The following is a 15,000-nucleotide window of genomic DNA, read 5'->3' as shown; positions in this document are numbered from 1 at the left end:
AATTAATTTTTTATACTGATTGAGTCAAATTTTGTACATGATTCACCCAATTTTGTTAAAGGTTGATGGTTCAACCGATTGATCTGATCCAATTTTTAAAATCAAGGTTATATGTACCCAATTTTAAAAATAGATAATTATGTGTTATTATGTAATTATATGTTATATTATTTTTATTTCAAAATTATTTAATCGCATAATGACATATAATCTGAATATTCTACCCAGGAGCTTAAAACTAGGTTTTTTAATATTACTTTTTCATTTACAATATTTTTAATTTTCTTTTTCTAAAATTTTACATTATTAAAGAAAAATGGTCGTAGTACGTTATAAAGTTAAATCATCATTTTACTCTTAACTTAGGTAACTTTATCTTGTCTTAGTTTTCTTTCTTATCTATCGTTCGAGTCACTTGCCAACTATTTCAACACTCTTCGTTTCCTTTCTCCTCTACCATCGAATCTCTTACTGTTCTTTTTTTTTTAGTCATTTGAGTATCGCTTAGGTTACAATATGGCAAAATCATGGCTTGAAGACACTTTATGGGATACTTTCTAGCCAAGTCGTGGTTAAAATTATGCCGCTTCTCCATTCTCCAACAATCATCCTCTCGCCAAATTGTGGCAGTTTTACCTTTTTATTATAGATTTTCCTTTAACGAAAATAAATTATAGGTGATTATTCAGCAAAAAAAAATTAGTTTCGAGTTAAACAAAATTCAAGCCCTAGACAAGCTTGGACAAAAAAATCTGTTTATTAAGTATTTGAGTATGAGTTTAAATAGAGATTGTTTAAGCTCGACACTTGATAGAGCTTACAAATTCATTATAAAAGCATGATACTATTGTTCAGTTTTCAAACTTATAAGAGATTGTAAGAATATTTATAGATTTTTAAAGATAAAACTGGTTCGAGATAGACTGAAAGCTGAAAAATTTTAATAAACTGAACACGAATAAAAAAAACTAAAAGCCGAATGGACAAGTCCGAAGTCTAGGTATGAAATTTGTTTACAAATTTATAAGCCTCATTGACAACCCCAATCAAAGCAAATTCAAAATCATACTGACTCAAAGTATCAAACAAACTTTAGTAAATGCATTTTGGCAAAAGTCAATTATTCCAATTCATAGTGTTTAGCCTTAAGATTAAAAGGCTTGGGCTAACTTTGGCAGGGAGAATCAATTGAGAACAAATCCCTTCAACTTAGAGCACACTCCAATATGTTCCCTACCTAACCCAGTTATTTTAGGTTTTTTTTTTTTTAACTGAAATATTTTTTGACGAAGTAAATTAAAAAGATATGACAAGCACCAAACTATGAAATCATCGTATTGATGTACCAACATTTAGAAATATCAAGCTTGAGCCTGAATTCAAATTAAATCAGTTTAAATTCAGAAATTGGCTTAATTTGATTTAGTTTAGTTTGAATTCAATTTAAATTTGAGTTAATCGATATGATTTTCTTTTTAAACCAAGCAAAACTTGAATTAGAGACAATTCAATTCGATCCGACTCATAAGTTGGGTGAATAACTCAATTCGATTCGTATTTAACTTATGTTTCAATTCAAATTACGTAAAACAATTGTTTAAAAAGATAATATTTTGTCGTATTATCAATAAATCATGAATTCGAATCATAAACTTGAATTGACTCATGTTCATTTAAACAAAAATCAAATCACTCATAATTTTGATTCGATGAACTCACGTCAAACTATTTTTTATTCTCATCAAAGTCAAGTTAAAAATTTTTTGAATTTAACTCAATTCATATTAACCCATTACCTTTTTGTATTGAAAGTATCGAACTTTGTTTTTATTTTAAAAAAAAAAAAACTAAACTCTTAGATTTTCATATTAGATGAACCAACTTTTCCAATTTTCATATATAATTGACAAAATTTTCAGTATTTATTATTAAAAGTATTGAATAAACACAATTATAAGAAATTGATTAGTTTGGTATCTTGAACAGGACATAGTGAAAATTTACTCCATTTAATAAAAAATTTTGAAATTTTGATCCCTTCAATTGAAATTTTTTAAAGTTTAGTCAATTTTAATAGAAAAAAATTATTTATGTTTTTCATTGGAAAAGATTGAGTTTTTCGATTCGTGGTTTTAATTAAAAATATTATTGAGATAATTTATGACTATTATGGACAATTTAAGGAATAATACGGGCAATTGCAATTCATACAAATTTTAAATACGATGTGTTTTGTGATTTTTTATAGAAATAAAATTGAAAAATATTGTAATTTGAGGTTTTGGTTGGGTGAAAATACCTATTTCACTACATAATTTTCATATTAACACATATAAATAAATAAATATATAAATAAATAAATAAATAATATATATATATATATATGGCTACATTAAAATATTTAATAGAAAAAAAATATAATGAGATTTATATTTAATGTCGTGACAAGTCAAGTAATAGTTTAGCATTTATGAAAATTCCATCTATCTAATAAAAAAATATAATCCTTCTTGTTATATAATAAATATTTAAAATGTAATTAATAATAACAATAATATTAATCATGACGCCCGTATTTGGTCTGATTTATTCGGCACCGTTTTAACAAAGTTTCCAGTCCAATAATTCCTTAAGAGAGGAAAAGGCCGATGTGGGTCACGCCATAAAAAAAAACAACCTTAGAGGACATGGTCTATAGAATTATGGGTCATACCAATATACTCATTTAAGATGGGTCATGCCGAAGCTTGTAGGAATGGCTCGTGGCCCATTAGGTATGACCTTTTTTAAAGGCCAACCGACTATGTCCCACCCAAGGTATGTTGCAATCTCAAGTTTCCACCCTTTAACTATGGAAACACTAAACACCCACCCATGACTGGTTAAATTTAACAAAACTCTAACGGTGATAAATTTAATCTCATTTTCCCTCCTAAAAGTTAAAAACTAACATTTTTTCTCTAAACTAAGTTTGAAAAGATTGCATTTCCCCCCTAGGGTTTATTTCCAAACCCTTTCACTTTCTCCAGTGTCATCGCCAATCGTCTTCCCCTCCCGACGACCCCCTTCAACTCCACCCCAACCCATCTAGTGTAGAGAGACGTCGTCTAGGAAGAGAAATTGTCTTCCCAGACGACGAACTCATCTTCGTCGTCTAGGAAGACGATCGTCTTCCCAGATGAAGACGACTCGTCTTCCTAGAGGACGACAAGTCGTCTCGTCTTCGTCTGGGAAGATGATCGTCTTCCCAGACGATGACGACGAAGTTTTTCGTCTTCCACGACTTCTCCGACGTCGATCGGGCGTCTAAATGGGAGGAAAGAGATCGCCGGAAGGAGAGGATGCTTCGGGAGGGAAAGGCCGTTGGCAATGAAGTCGGAGATGTCGCCGAAGATTTCAAAACACCCTAGGGTGAAACTGTGATTTTTTAAAACTTAGGCTGAGAGAAAATTTTAGTTTTTAAAGTTTAGGGGGGCAAAAAAGATTCTATTTTAGTTTATTTTTAATATTATAGAGAAAATAACGATTTTACCCTTACCACCGTTAGAGTTTCGTTAAATTTAACCGGCCATAGATGGGTGTTTGATGTTTCCATAGTTAAAAGATGAAAACTTAAGATTGCAGCATACCTTGGATGGAAAATAGTTGTTTGGCCCTTTTTACAAATAAAATTAATAATAAAAAAAAAAAAAAACCTCTGGGAAGACAGCCCATAAGGCAACCATGCCCCATGCCTTAGCCTTAAAAGACTTTGTTTGTTTTTTGGCCTAAGGACTATTTCCCGCCCAAATATGCGGTTTTTTCAAGTTTCTCCCATTAACTTTGAAAATCTCATTCATCCACCCATAGACTGTTAGATTTAACAGAATCCCAACTTCTAAAAAAATTATCTCATTTTCCCCCCTAAACCCTAAAAACTAACAATTTTCCCCTACCCAACTTTTAAAAAATAGCATTTTCTCCCCTAGGTTTTCAATTTTTCGGAGTTAGTTTTCAAATGTCGTTTCCTCCTCTTTGACGACCTTCAGGCAACGATTCTTCTTTTCTGACGCGACCTCCTTCTAATAGTTTTCCTGAGCATTGTCGTCGACGAAGACGAATCATCTTCGTCGGTCACGCTAGAGAGGAAGAAACGACGTCTGAAAACTAACTCTGAAAAAATAAAAATCTAGGGGGCAAAATGCTATTTTTTAAAATTTGGGTTAAGAGAAATTGTTAGTTTTTAAGGTTTAGGGAGAAAAATAAAATCAAATTTAAGTTTATTTTTAATAATACAGATAAAATAATAATTTTATTCTTGAAACAATTAATTTGAACCAACTATAGGTGGGTAAATGAGATTTTCAAAGTTAATGGAAGGAACCTTGATAAAACAGTATATCTTGGGTGGGAAATAGTCCTTTGGCATTGTTTTTTTTTACTGGTTTTGATATGATACGACCCGAAACATAACAAACCTTACCAAAATTTAGGCCCGGCTTGGGCGTCCCCGGCCATTTTCCCATCCGAAATCCGTCTTCCTTTCGATTGTGTGCCTTGAGAGGCAAAAATGGCAGTCATTTCTTCAGCTACTCTGCTCGCTCCTATTTCGCGACTAAATTCTAAACAATCATCATATTCTTCTCCTTCTACTTCAGTTAACTTCACCAACCGACCTCTCCTATCTCTTCGAACTTCCGTCAGACCTTCGCGAGCCGTTCTCAATTCTTCGCCGACACCGACCGCAAACGACAACTCTTTCACTCTCCGTGAACTCTGCCAAGGTCACGTGCCGGACCACGTTCTTCTCAGGCGAGTTTTGTGCGACTACTTTTCTTTTTTTTATTGTTTTATATCTCTGTCACTGAATTTGCTAGTATTTATGGATGATTGAGAAGCGAATTGTACGCAGGATGGAAGAGATTGGATATGTGGTACCGACAGATATACAACGTGAAGGATTGCCTGTGATTTTCTCGGGGCGCGATTGCATACTTCATGCTCAGGTTATTTTGTGCCTGTTTCTCTTTATTTTAGTTCTAAAAACTAAAGCTTTCATTTTAAATTTTAATTACAATTTAGCTTGTCCATTGGTGAGAAGAATGATGTAGTTGTTTCTTTCTTTCTTTTGATCGTCTAGACAGGTTCGGGGAAAACGCTGACGTATCTACTGTTGATATTTTCAGTAATAAACACTCAAAGGTCCGCTGTGCAAGCACTCATTGTGGTGCCAACTCGAGAACTTGGCATGCAAGTGAGAATTTTGATGACTATTTTAGACAATTTTGAGTAGGAAAAAGAGGAGTGAGAAAGTGACAATTGCAATTTTGATTTCCATGGTAACATTTTGTAGTTTATCTATATATTTGAAAATAGGTTACCAAAGTTGCTCGAATGCTGGCTGCAAAGCCCTCAGAAACTGGCTCAGAAGAGAAGTCATGTACTGTCATGGCTCTTTTAGATGGAGGGATGTTGAGAAGACATAAGAGTTGGCTAAAGGTGCTGCATTCTCCGGTTTGATATTACTTGTATTTCTTGTTTGTCTAATATTAATTACTGGAGACCTTGTTTGCTTAAAAATGTTGTTGGATTAAAAAGATCTAGACAATTCATTAATAGGTAATCTGAATTATGATGTCAAAAACTCTTGATAACCTTGTTTATGCTAGATAAGAGGTAAGAAATTTCTTGATTGTTGTGTTTGTTTTTATCTTCATATCAGCAATGTGACATATTGAAGACAATGTATCTTTATCATGTGATGTCTTGTTCATTGTCTTAAATGTTTCAGGCTGAGCCTCCAAAAATAGTGGTGGCTACAATAGGATGTTTGTGCCAATTGATTGACAAGAACATATTGAAGCTTGAGTCCATGAGTGTGCTGGTTATTGATGAGGTAATGGGCGTATATCATGGCTTATGAAAATATTTCAAATGGGTAGATCATGGAAACTTCATAAAAAGTGGTTATGTAAATTTGTTGTTTGTATGCTATACTTCAAAAGTTCTCAATGGAATCTAAAGGATTTTTTCATGGTTTAAGACAGTTCAGATGAATTTTGATTCTCTTTAGCTGGGACTAAAATTACATTTTTGATTGCAAGGTTTCTTACGCGCAGTTTCATAATATATGGAAACTTGTTTACCTAAGTTGTTATTTGCTGTTTCTAAGTCAATGGCAGCCCCATAATGATTAGTGAGCTTTTTACCTATTGTTAAAAAGTTCTTAAATCCAAAAGCCTCTTGAAGGTGTTTTGCTTGATGGAGTGAAATTTTGTATTTATTGATTTGTTAGGTTGATTTCTTGTTCAACTCTTCAAAACAAGTCAGCTCTCTTAAAAAGCTTTTGGGATCTTATTCATCATGCAACAACCGTCAGACCATTTTTGCTAGTGCATCAATCCCTCAGCACCGACGATTTTTATATGACTGCATACAGCAGAAGTGGACTAAGGTTTGGGAATAGTTCTGTTTTTCATGTTATCTTCATTGCAATTTAATGTAGAATTGTTATAAATTTTATTACATTCTTCTGGTTTAATATTTCTTACAGAGGGATGTGGTTCATGTTCATGTCAATGCGATAAAACCCTTGCCTTTATGTCTGCATCATAAATTTGTGGTAAGAAAATTTATAATTGTGATTTACTTTGCTATAGATCCTCATTCGTAATCATATTGAGCATTCGTTGACTTTTTAGATTTTATATTTATTTATTACTTCTTTTCTTTGACAAACTCTTTTGTGGAGCTGACTTTGATTGTGCTGATTCTTTGACACTTAAAGATATGCAGTAAAAAAATGAAGCATGAAACATTGCTATCCTTACTAAAGTCTGATGCACCTGAATCTGCCATTATTTTTGTTGGTGAACAGGTTTGTGCAGTATCTTCTCTCAATTAGTTTGATAAATGCATTCAGTAAATTTTATCATATGATAGGCTTCAAATCTGTTTTTGGCTTATTACTCTGTGATGTTTTATATATATATATATATTACCTAAATAAATATAAATGAAAGTATAAAATTTAAATATATACACTCAACAGAATGCAATCATGTTTGGGATAATTATTCAATGGGACATTTTTTTTGTCTATGGCACACTGAATGGATGGGCTTCTCCTATCAATATTTATGTAGTCTGAGAAGTCAAAGAAAGCTGGAAATGCCCCATCAACAACTCTTCTAATTGATTTCTTGAAGACTTCCTACGGTGGTTCTTCAGACATCCTTCTTCTGGAGGAAGACATGAATTTCAATTCAAGAGCAGCTTCATTATTTGTAAGTTTTGGTTTGGTTTTCGTTTTAGATGTGCTATGCACCACTTCAGTTCCTTGACTTAAAAATGTAAGAGCATTTTTCTTATTAGCTCAGGGTTATGGATGTTGGGTTATGCATTTGTGAATACAGGAGCTAAGACAAGGGGGAGGCTATCTTCTTGTATCTACAGATATAGCAGCCAGAGGAATAGATTTGCCAGAGACAACTCATATATATAATTTTGATTTGCCAAGAACAGCTATAGATTATCTTCATCGAGCTGGAAGAACAGGTAGGAAACCATTTTCAGATGAGAAATGTGTTGTTACCAGCATTATAACATCAGAGGAGCATTTTGTTTTGCAAAGATATGAAAATGAATTGAAGTTTGACTGTGAAGAGATTTCTTTACAGGCTCATTGTTAATCTATAATTTTGCCAAATCTGCAGTTGTTTTCTTTGTTTTGCTCTCCTTTAAGTTGTTGCATTCATGAGATAGAATGATGGAAATTTGACAGTGAATCTTGTGTTAATAAAACAATTTTGAAGAGTTTTGCAGTAGGTTTTCTCTGGACTTAGATACGACCAAATTTTCTTTTGCTCTTGTTTCAAGACTTATATAGGTCTATTTAAGATTCGATTAGAGCCCAACTAAGTCCGAATATAGGTTAGCTCGAGTTCAGTTTAAATCTATAATGTCCAGTTTGAGTTTATTCGAGTTAATCGAAGATATCATCAAAGGATTGATAGTAGGATAAATGACATCTTTGGCTGAATAAATAGTATTACCATCTTTGGCTGAATAAATAGTATTACCAATAAAATAAACAATTTTATTGGAGAGAGATTCAAATAGAACTTGAGCTATGCTGATTCGTTTGAATCCAACCCTAGGGTTATTAATCATTGACATAATGGTCAAATTGAAAAGGCTGATGTAACCCTCTTTTGCAGTATGGAGGGATCTTTCAATAAATTGTTTTTATTTGGTCTTGAATGCATATTATAAATTTATAGTATGTTTTTTTTTAATCTTCATGTGCATTGCCTTTGTAGTGAAGAACTACTACATGATTATAACAAGAAACTGTTATTCTTCACCTGGTTGATTAGAAAATTTAATTGCATGATTAGTCTTACCTATTAGCTATTAAGGGATATTTTACAGTAAAATTAGTGGCATACTTCATATTGTCTTATTTCTAGATTTTGAAACAGATTCACTCTTTATGTTGGTAACAAACTAAAACAGTCAAATATACTTGAAGATTCAGTAAGGGTATAAGGGTATAATCGAGTCAAGTTCAAGCTTAATGTTGACTAGTTCCATAAGCTTGCGAACTCACAATTTAGTTCGAGTGAAATATCAATAAACTTTTAAAAGTTTCAAATATTACATTTTCACCTATGAAGTCTTGTTTTTTTTATTTTGAATATAAAGGGTAAATAATGATAATAAAACTATGTGTATTTATAATGAATATTAATTTTGTTATCAACGATGATATGTCACTTTCTGATTTAAAGTGAAGTAAAATAATATTTAATTATATAATAATACATCATTGTTAATATCAAAATTAATATTCATGATAATTACACATAGAAACTTCAGTCTAGTAAGGAACTTGAAATTCTATGAAGATGAAAGGACGTAAAGGCGGTCCTAGCCACGGTTCATGAACCGGCGGTTTCGGTTCGAAACTATCGGTTTACGGTTCGAAGAAATAAGGACCCTGAACCGAAATCGTAATAGGATGGTTTGTAACTAATTTGGAATCGACGGTTTCGGTTCATGACCCCGGTTCGAAACCGACATTGAACCGTCAATTCTAATACATGATCTTGATTTAATTTTTAAATTATTAATTACAATAATTGAAAATTAAAAGAAATGCTTGAATTTAATTTTTCAATTAAGCTTCCTACGTATCTTCTTGAGGTTTAGAAGAATTAAAGTCTACGTAGTTCTTTTACCTTTGCATAATAAAAAATACATTATATGATTAATTATGAAAGATAATAAAATTAATAAATAAATCTATAATTAATTTTGAATTGTATAATAAAAATTGAAATTGAAATGAATAAAAAATAAAGAAAGAATTTAATTAAATTTGAGAAAATTTGATTGAAAAATTGAGAGAGTATTAAGAATTGAAAGAATGAGAATGAAAGTAAATGAGAGAATTTGAAAGATTTAGTGTGGGAGAGTTGAGAGATTGAATGGATATATATAGGAAAATTTTTTTTATAAAAAATTTAAAAAAAAAGAGGGGGTGAAACAAAATTTATAAAAAATTTAAATCTTTTGTAGGGGACCATTGTCCCCTGTATATTTGTAGGGAGCCATTGGTTCTTTTTTTTTTTTAATTTAAAAAAATTTTAAAAAAATAAAATTATCAATTCAGAAACCCTAAACCGTCGATTTATAAATCGGATGTGAACCGGTGGTTTACGGTTTCAAATTATATAAACTGGAACCGAACCGTCAAAATCCAGTTTTGGTTTCGGTTCAATCTGGTTTCGATTTTTTCTATTTTAATTTTATTTAGACTGATTTTGGTTCAATTCACAGGCCAAACCGCCCCGTGGCCAGGTCTAGGCCAAGTCAAGGGTATTTTTATCAATAAAAAAAAATCTAATAGAAGAGAAATGCCATATGATGAGAAAAAAATAAGTTTTGTAAATTCCCACAACCCTTTTCTCTAAATTTCAAAATCCTCTATAATAAACGCTTATTAAGTATACTATAATGATCTTCCATTATACATGTTTATTCAATCTACCCATGTTGACAATAGGGTTCTAATTTAGTTATGTATTGTTTGAATTTATTTAAGTTAAATTTAAATTAAACTTTTAAAATTTAATTAAATTTGAATTAGAAAAAATTTGATTTGATTTAATTCAAAAGTTTGAGTAAAAATACAATTTAGATTGAGTTTGATTTATGATTCAATTTAAATCATATCAAATAATTATTAAAATATCATCATTTTATTTATTATTTAATAAAATAATATCGTTTTATTAATAAATTATAAATATAAATTATAAATTTAAGTTATAAATTTAATTTAAATTTTAAATTTTAAATATAAATATAAATTATTTTATTTTTTATTTAAATCAAATTCTAATGAAAAGATATTGCAAACTTAACCCATTAGTACATTCCCCTTGTTGAGTAGTCAAATCTTGGCGATTGTACTTTTCTTATAAGGAATTATTTATCCCGTCTTTCTAAAAACTTAATCATGTAATTTATCATATTTTGATGGAATTGGTTATGTCGGTGGCCAACTCATTTTCCATGGCTTGCTTCGGATTGTTATTTATTTAAAAATAAAATTACGTGAATTTAATTTTAAATATTTAAATTATATATTTTTATATAATTATATAATACTTTGATTTTTAAATAAAAATTAAAAAAATTAAGTTGAAATTAATAAATTAAAGTTTAAATATAATAAAAAATAATTTAATTTTAAATTCGATTAAAATTAACAAAAATTAGTTTAAACATTCGAATTGATTCGGATTCAGATAATTTATAAAAAAGAGTCAAATTCTCACCCTGAATTTAACTTATTGAATCCAAACTTCAACTCGAACTATAATAGTTTGGATTGAATTTAATGTTACTTATTAACAAATTTAATAAAATTATGTGTACAAATTTTAAATATATAAATAAGATAATTTTAAATTAAATATAAAATAATATTTATTATAATTAATCGTTTAAAAAATTAATTTTACTCCAGTGTTAAAAGCTTAATCTTTGGAAGATTGACTAGTACGATGTCGTTTTCAACACCGATTTCAAGCACGTAACCAATATTGAGAAACAAAAACAAAGAAAGAAACTTTTGAAGAGACTGAAAGTATTCTCACATAAGGAAAGCTACAGGCTTCCTTCCTCCTTGCTATCTCTCTCTATTTTTACTACTACACTTCTCTTCACACTTGGTGTACGGCAACAACCAACAAACAAACGGCAAAATGTCTTCCACATTTCTTCATCTTCTTCTTATTTCTTTTCTCTGCATCTCTCTTCCTGTCAAATGTGATACTGGTAAGGTTACGTATTTCTTTTTTTAACGAAATTTTATGGTGTATTAGTAACTCTAGGTTAGATGAGATCTGAGTTTTTTCTTTGTTCCTTAAGCAATGTTGCTTTGTTGCCTTTTTCGTCTTGTCATTGTTTATAAATGCATTATTTTCTTGATTATAAAATACAAGGTGGTAATTATGTGCTTTTCCTGAACAAGCGATCTGAAGACCTGCTTTAGAAACCAAAAATTGTTTTTGAAAGTAATATCAGACCGACCGGTCGAACCGGCTTGACCAAGATCCGGTGGTCAATCAGGTCCTGGGTCAATATTTAAACTGTCATTTGCTATGAGATTGGATTGGATCGGACTCGTATGTCAAACCTGTTCACCGGACCGGTGGTCAATCTGGTCGAGATCAATGTTTGAACTGCCATTATCTCTCATGCTGAAGTTGGTCAAACGGCCTTATCACAACTCTGTGTTTGGTCGAATATCATGCCAATGTATTGACCGGGTCAATGCCGATCGGGGCCTGAAAACATTGCTTGCTTTAGATTATGAAGCAAATTGCCTTAACAAGATTTCTTATTGTTGAAGTGTCGCATTAGATCCTTTTTTAATTAAACTATTTTAGGAAAATTTTTATAAACTTTAAGGTTGCTGATTCTACTGTTTCAATCCATTGGTGTTTTAAGGTTGATTTCAATGCTCTGATTCTGCCAAATTACTTTTCTTGGAAGATTAAGCATTTTTAAATTGTTATTTTGGCGTGTTGGATTGTAAATTTTCTTGCTGGTTAAGGCTTGAAACTGGATTTGCTATCAGTTTTGTTACCCTAGAGATTCAATTATGAATGCGCTTTTAATAACGTCTGTTATTGGTGATCCTCTTTCAGTTTGAATGCCCTCGCTAAGGACGTTTTAAAGTTCTTAATTTCTTTCTTTTATACTTCACTTCTCCATTATAGTGGAGCATATTTTCACACTTGGTTGCTTAAAACTGCTTCCTTGAGACTGATGTTTGGGAGTACATAAGACGGTGAATCACTAATTGGTAGAATCGGTAACAAGGGGATATATATATATATATATATATAAGGTGGATATGATCATTTGAATCCAACCGAGCTTGAACACCCTTTTGCTTAAGTTTGGTTTCAATAAAAACTAGTTCGGCTCAAGTTTGTTGAGCCAAATTTAAAGGTAGCTCGAGTTCGTCTCAATTCTTAAGTTTGAATTTTGAAACTTGACTCGAGTTCATGATTCGCATTCGTAATTCATTGACAAAATGACATTGTTTTACCTAATAATGAGCAAAGACGATATTATTTTGACTATTGTTTGACATGATTTGAATCGAATCATGAGTCAAGCTGGAACCTATTCAAGTCATCGCTTGACTCATAAGCCGAACCGAGCCAAGCCGAATTTTTTCAAGCTCAAGCTTGGCTTGGTTTTAGAAATGGACCAACTATCCTAGCTTGAGTTTGACCTAAACGAATTCAAACTGAGTTGAACTAGTTCTGTTTGGGTCCACCTTATGGTTTTTCCAATATAGATCTTCACCTTATCTTTCTAATGTTTAGCTAGTAGATTTATTAAAGTGGCACTTAGGTAACAGTAACATATAGCTGATATGATAATTTGAACTCTCTGATTGTTCACTTTTAAGTAATTAGATGAATACTTATTAGAAGCATGGCTTGAAACAAATTTCTCTCCAATGACATTTTGAATCTTAGCTTTCCTTTGCTACTATGTTTTCATCGCAGGAGAGGATGATGCACTTTTTCAAGGCATTAACGGCTATAGGACATCCATAAACTTGACAGCATTGACAAAAAATGAAAATGCAGAGTGCCTGGCTGATGAAATCGCTGACCAATTTAAGAATCAGCCCTGTACGAACTCCACTGGTGCTAACACTGTGTTGGGCAATGAACCGCAACTTTCCAACTACCCAGACCTTTTAGCCAAGTGCCATTTAAATATCTCCAACACAAGGGGTGGAAATATCATGCCTGCTTGCGTTCCTGGCCTAACGCCTAGTCTTGTGCTCTCAAACTTCACGCAGTCTCAGTACTCAGAGTCGCTCAATGACACCAAGTATACAGGAGTCGGTATCGGTTCTGAAGGTAACTGGATTGTTGTTGTTTTGAGCACAAGCACACCTGATGGAAGCTATGTGACATATAATTCAGCCAATTTCCTTTCCAAGATCAGCTTTACTTGTTACTTTCTGTTTTTGCTGATACATGCTCTAGTGATGTTTTGAACTGCGGTTAATGGCTCTTTCTCTTTGACTGTCTTTCCTTTACCATTATAACCCTAAGGGGCAATATTATGATAGGGAGACAGTTTTGCCTTTTGGCCCTCCAGCTAAACAGGATACATGACATTATCAAATATGACTGGAATTTGCTATTCTTGAGTATCGACAAATTCATTTTGTTATATGCTTGTATATTCCTGTTCAGAAAGGTCAAGGAATGTTAGAGAGGCTAACTCAGCAGAGCTGAATCTGTATTCGAAATCAGGTATCTGAGTTTTGAACTTTTCAAGTTTGTAGTGAGGAAGGGACATAAGACAATCTATTGCTATTTTGTTTATTGCAGCTTCTTTAATATATTCCCTTTTGCTTTAACACATATGTAGTCTGTTTATGATTGCTTGGATATTTCATTTTGTTTCTTTGTTGTCATCTTCTAGATTTTGGTTGTCTAATGGTCATTGAGATCAATGTTTTGATTATTGGACTGGGCTATGGCCTGGTTTGGGTTTTGCTTGATCTGATTGGTTAGATCAACAGTTAGGTCAAGAAAATAATATTATTTAGATAACACCATATATTTATAACATGCTATAATTTTAATCATGGTCTGATGGTGTTTCACCCTCCTAGCAAATGCTCAGACTCAGGTTTGAGTAAACATGCTTTTGAATTACGGTAAAACTTATGGTTTAATCATGAACTAGCACGGTTAACCTAGTTGAACTGTAGTTCAAAGCATTGCAATGACTAAAGCCATTAGGCTACTTAACATAACCGGACAAACTACTAGATCTTTCCCAATCGGACTGGATTGACCACCAGGTCTTCGGCAAATTGATTCGAACAGTTGGTCTAATCCAATTTCCATAACCATGATTAATATTTCCCGAAATTAAATCAACCGCATTTATAGGATAATGATTTTATATTGGATACATACTCCCATCAGAATTTGGGATCCACAGATAGCAAGCCCTTTAATTTCAGCAGTTTCCTCAAAATTTTTTGCTCTCTTGCTCCAGATATGAATGCATGATAGCTTCCTGACTTATTCAAGTAATGTATTATTATATTATTGAGTGATTTTAAATAAAGAATAAAATAACATATAATTCATATATACCCAATTGAATACTTAAAATTGAATGTATGTTATTGGGCTGATTTTTATACATGGATCAAGAAAGCATTAATAGACAATAAGGGTACCAATCAAAACAAAATAAAATAGTGTTTTTAAAACTTGATCGGATCTAAGGTTGGATTCGAGCTAAGTCGAGTTTAAACTCGGCTCGGTTTACATATAGCTAAGTTTAAGTTCGAGCTCATGAAAGCCAAACTCAAACTCGGTTCGAATTCGGCTCATTTTTCGTTATTAAAATGACATATTTTTAATACATATTAGTCAAAACGATGTCGTT

General features: G+C 31.9%; 2 protein-coding genes across 4 annotated transcripts; both read left to right on the top strand.

The window, feature by feature from the left end:
• Positions 1-4,447: 4,447 nt before the first annotated feature.
• Positions 4,448-7,805, top strand: LOC123210522 (DEAD-box ATP-dependent RNA helicase 58, chloroplastic). Of its 3 annotated transcripts, XM_044628922.1 has the most exons (10): positions 4,448-4,791; positions 4,892-4,985; positions 5,120-5,233; positions 5,356-5,478; positions 5,771-5,875; positions 6,275-6,433; positions 6,533-6,601; positions 6,767-6,856; positions 7,125-7,265; positions 7,395-7,805. In XM_044628922.1, the coding sequence occupies exons 1-10, from the start codon at positions 4,550-4,552 to the stop codon at positions 7,668-7,670; spliced, it is 1,413 nt and encodes a 470-aa protein (XP_044484857.1). In that variant the 5' UTR covers positions 4,448-4,549; the 3' UTR covers positions 7,671-7,805. The 3 variants fall into 3 exon arrangements, with proteins under 3 accessions (XP_044484857.1, XP_044484859.1, XP_044484858.1); XM_044628924.1 differs by lacking the exon at positions 4,448-4,791 and having other exon boundaries at positions 4,888-4,985; positions 5,166-5,233; XM_044628923.1 differs by lacking the exon at positions 4,448-4,791 and having other exon boundaries at positions 4,889-4,985; positions 5,124-5,233.
• Positions 7,806-11,115: 3,310 nt separating this feature from the next.
• Positions 11,116-13,955, top strand: LOC123210499 (uncharacterized GPI-anchored protein At3g06035). The gene is made up of 2 exons (XM_044628888.1): positions 11,116-11,328; positions 13,080-13,955. The coding sequence occupies exons 1-2, from the start codon at positions 11,256-11,258 to the stop codon at positions 13,580-13,582; spliced, it is 576 nt and encodes a 191-aa protein (XP_044484823.1). The 5' UTR covers positions 11,116-11,255; the 3' UTR covers positions 13,583-13,955.
• Positions 13,956-15,000: the final 1,045 nt, after the last annotated feature.

The sequence above is a fragment of the Mangifera indica genome, chromosome 3 (genome assembly GCF_011075055.1).
Source record: "Mangifera indica cultivar Alphonso chromosome 3, CATAS_Mindica_2.1, whole genome shotgun sequence".
Lineage (NCBI taxonomy): Eukaryota > Viridiplantae > Streptophyta > Magnoliopsida > Sapindales > Anacardiaceae > Mangifera > Mangifera indica.
This window is presented reverse-complemented; position numbering and strand designations above follow the sequence as displayed.

Coding starts and splice junctions, on each gene's coding strand:
- LOC123210522 (XM_044628922.1), top strand. CDS start 4,550: ATGGCAGTCATTTCTTCAGCTACTCTGCTCGCTCCTATTTCGCGACTA. Junction 4,792..4,891: donor CCGGACCACGTTCTTCTCAG/GCGAGTTTTGTG, acceptor AATTGTACGCAG/GATGGAAGAGATTGGATATG. Junction 6,434..6,532: donor TACAGCAGAAGTGGACTAAG/GTTTGGGAATAG, acceptor TATTTCTTACAG/AGGGATGTGGTTCATGTTCA.
- LOC123210499 (XM_044628888.1), top strand. CDS start 11,256: ATGTCTTCCACATTTCTTCATCTTCTTCTTATTTCTTTTCTCTGCATC. Junction 11,329..13,079: donor TCCTGTCAAATGTGATACTG/GTAAGGTTACGT, acceptor TTTTCATCGCAG/GAGAGGATGATGCACTTTTT.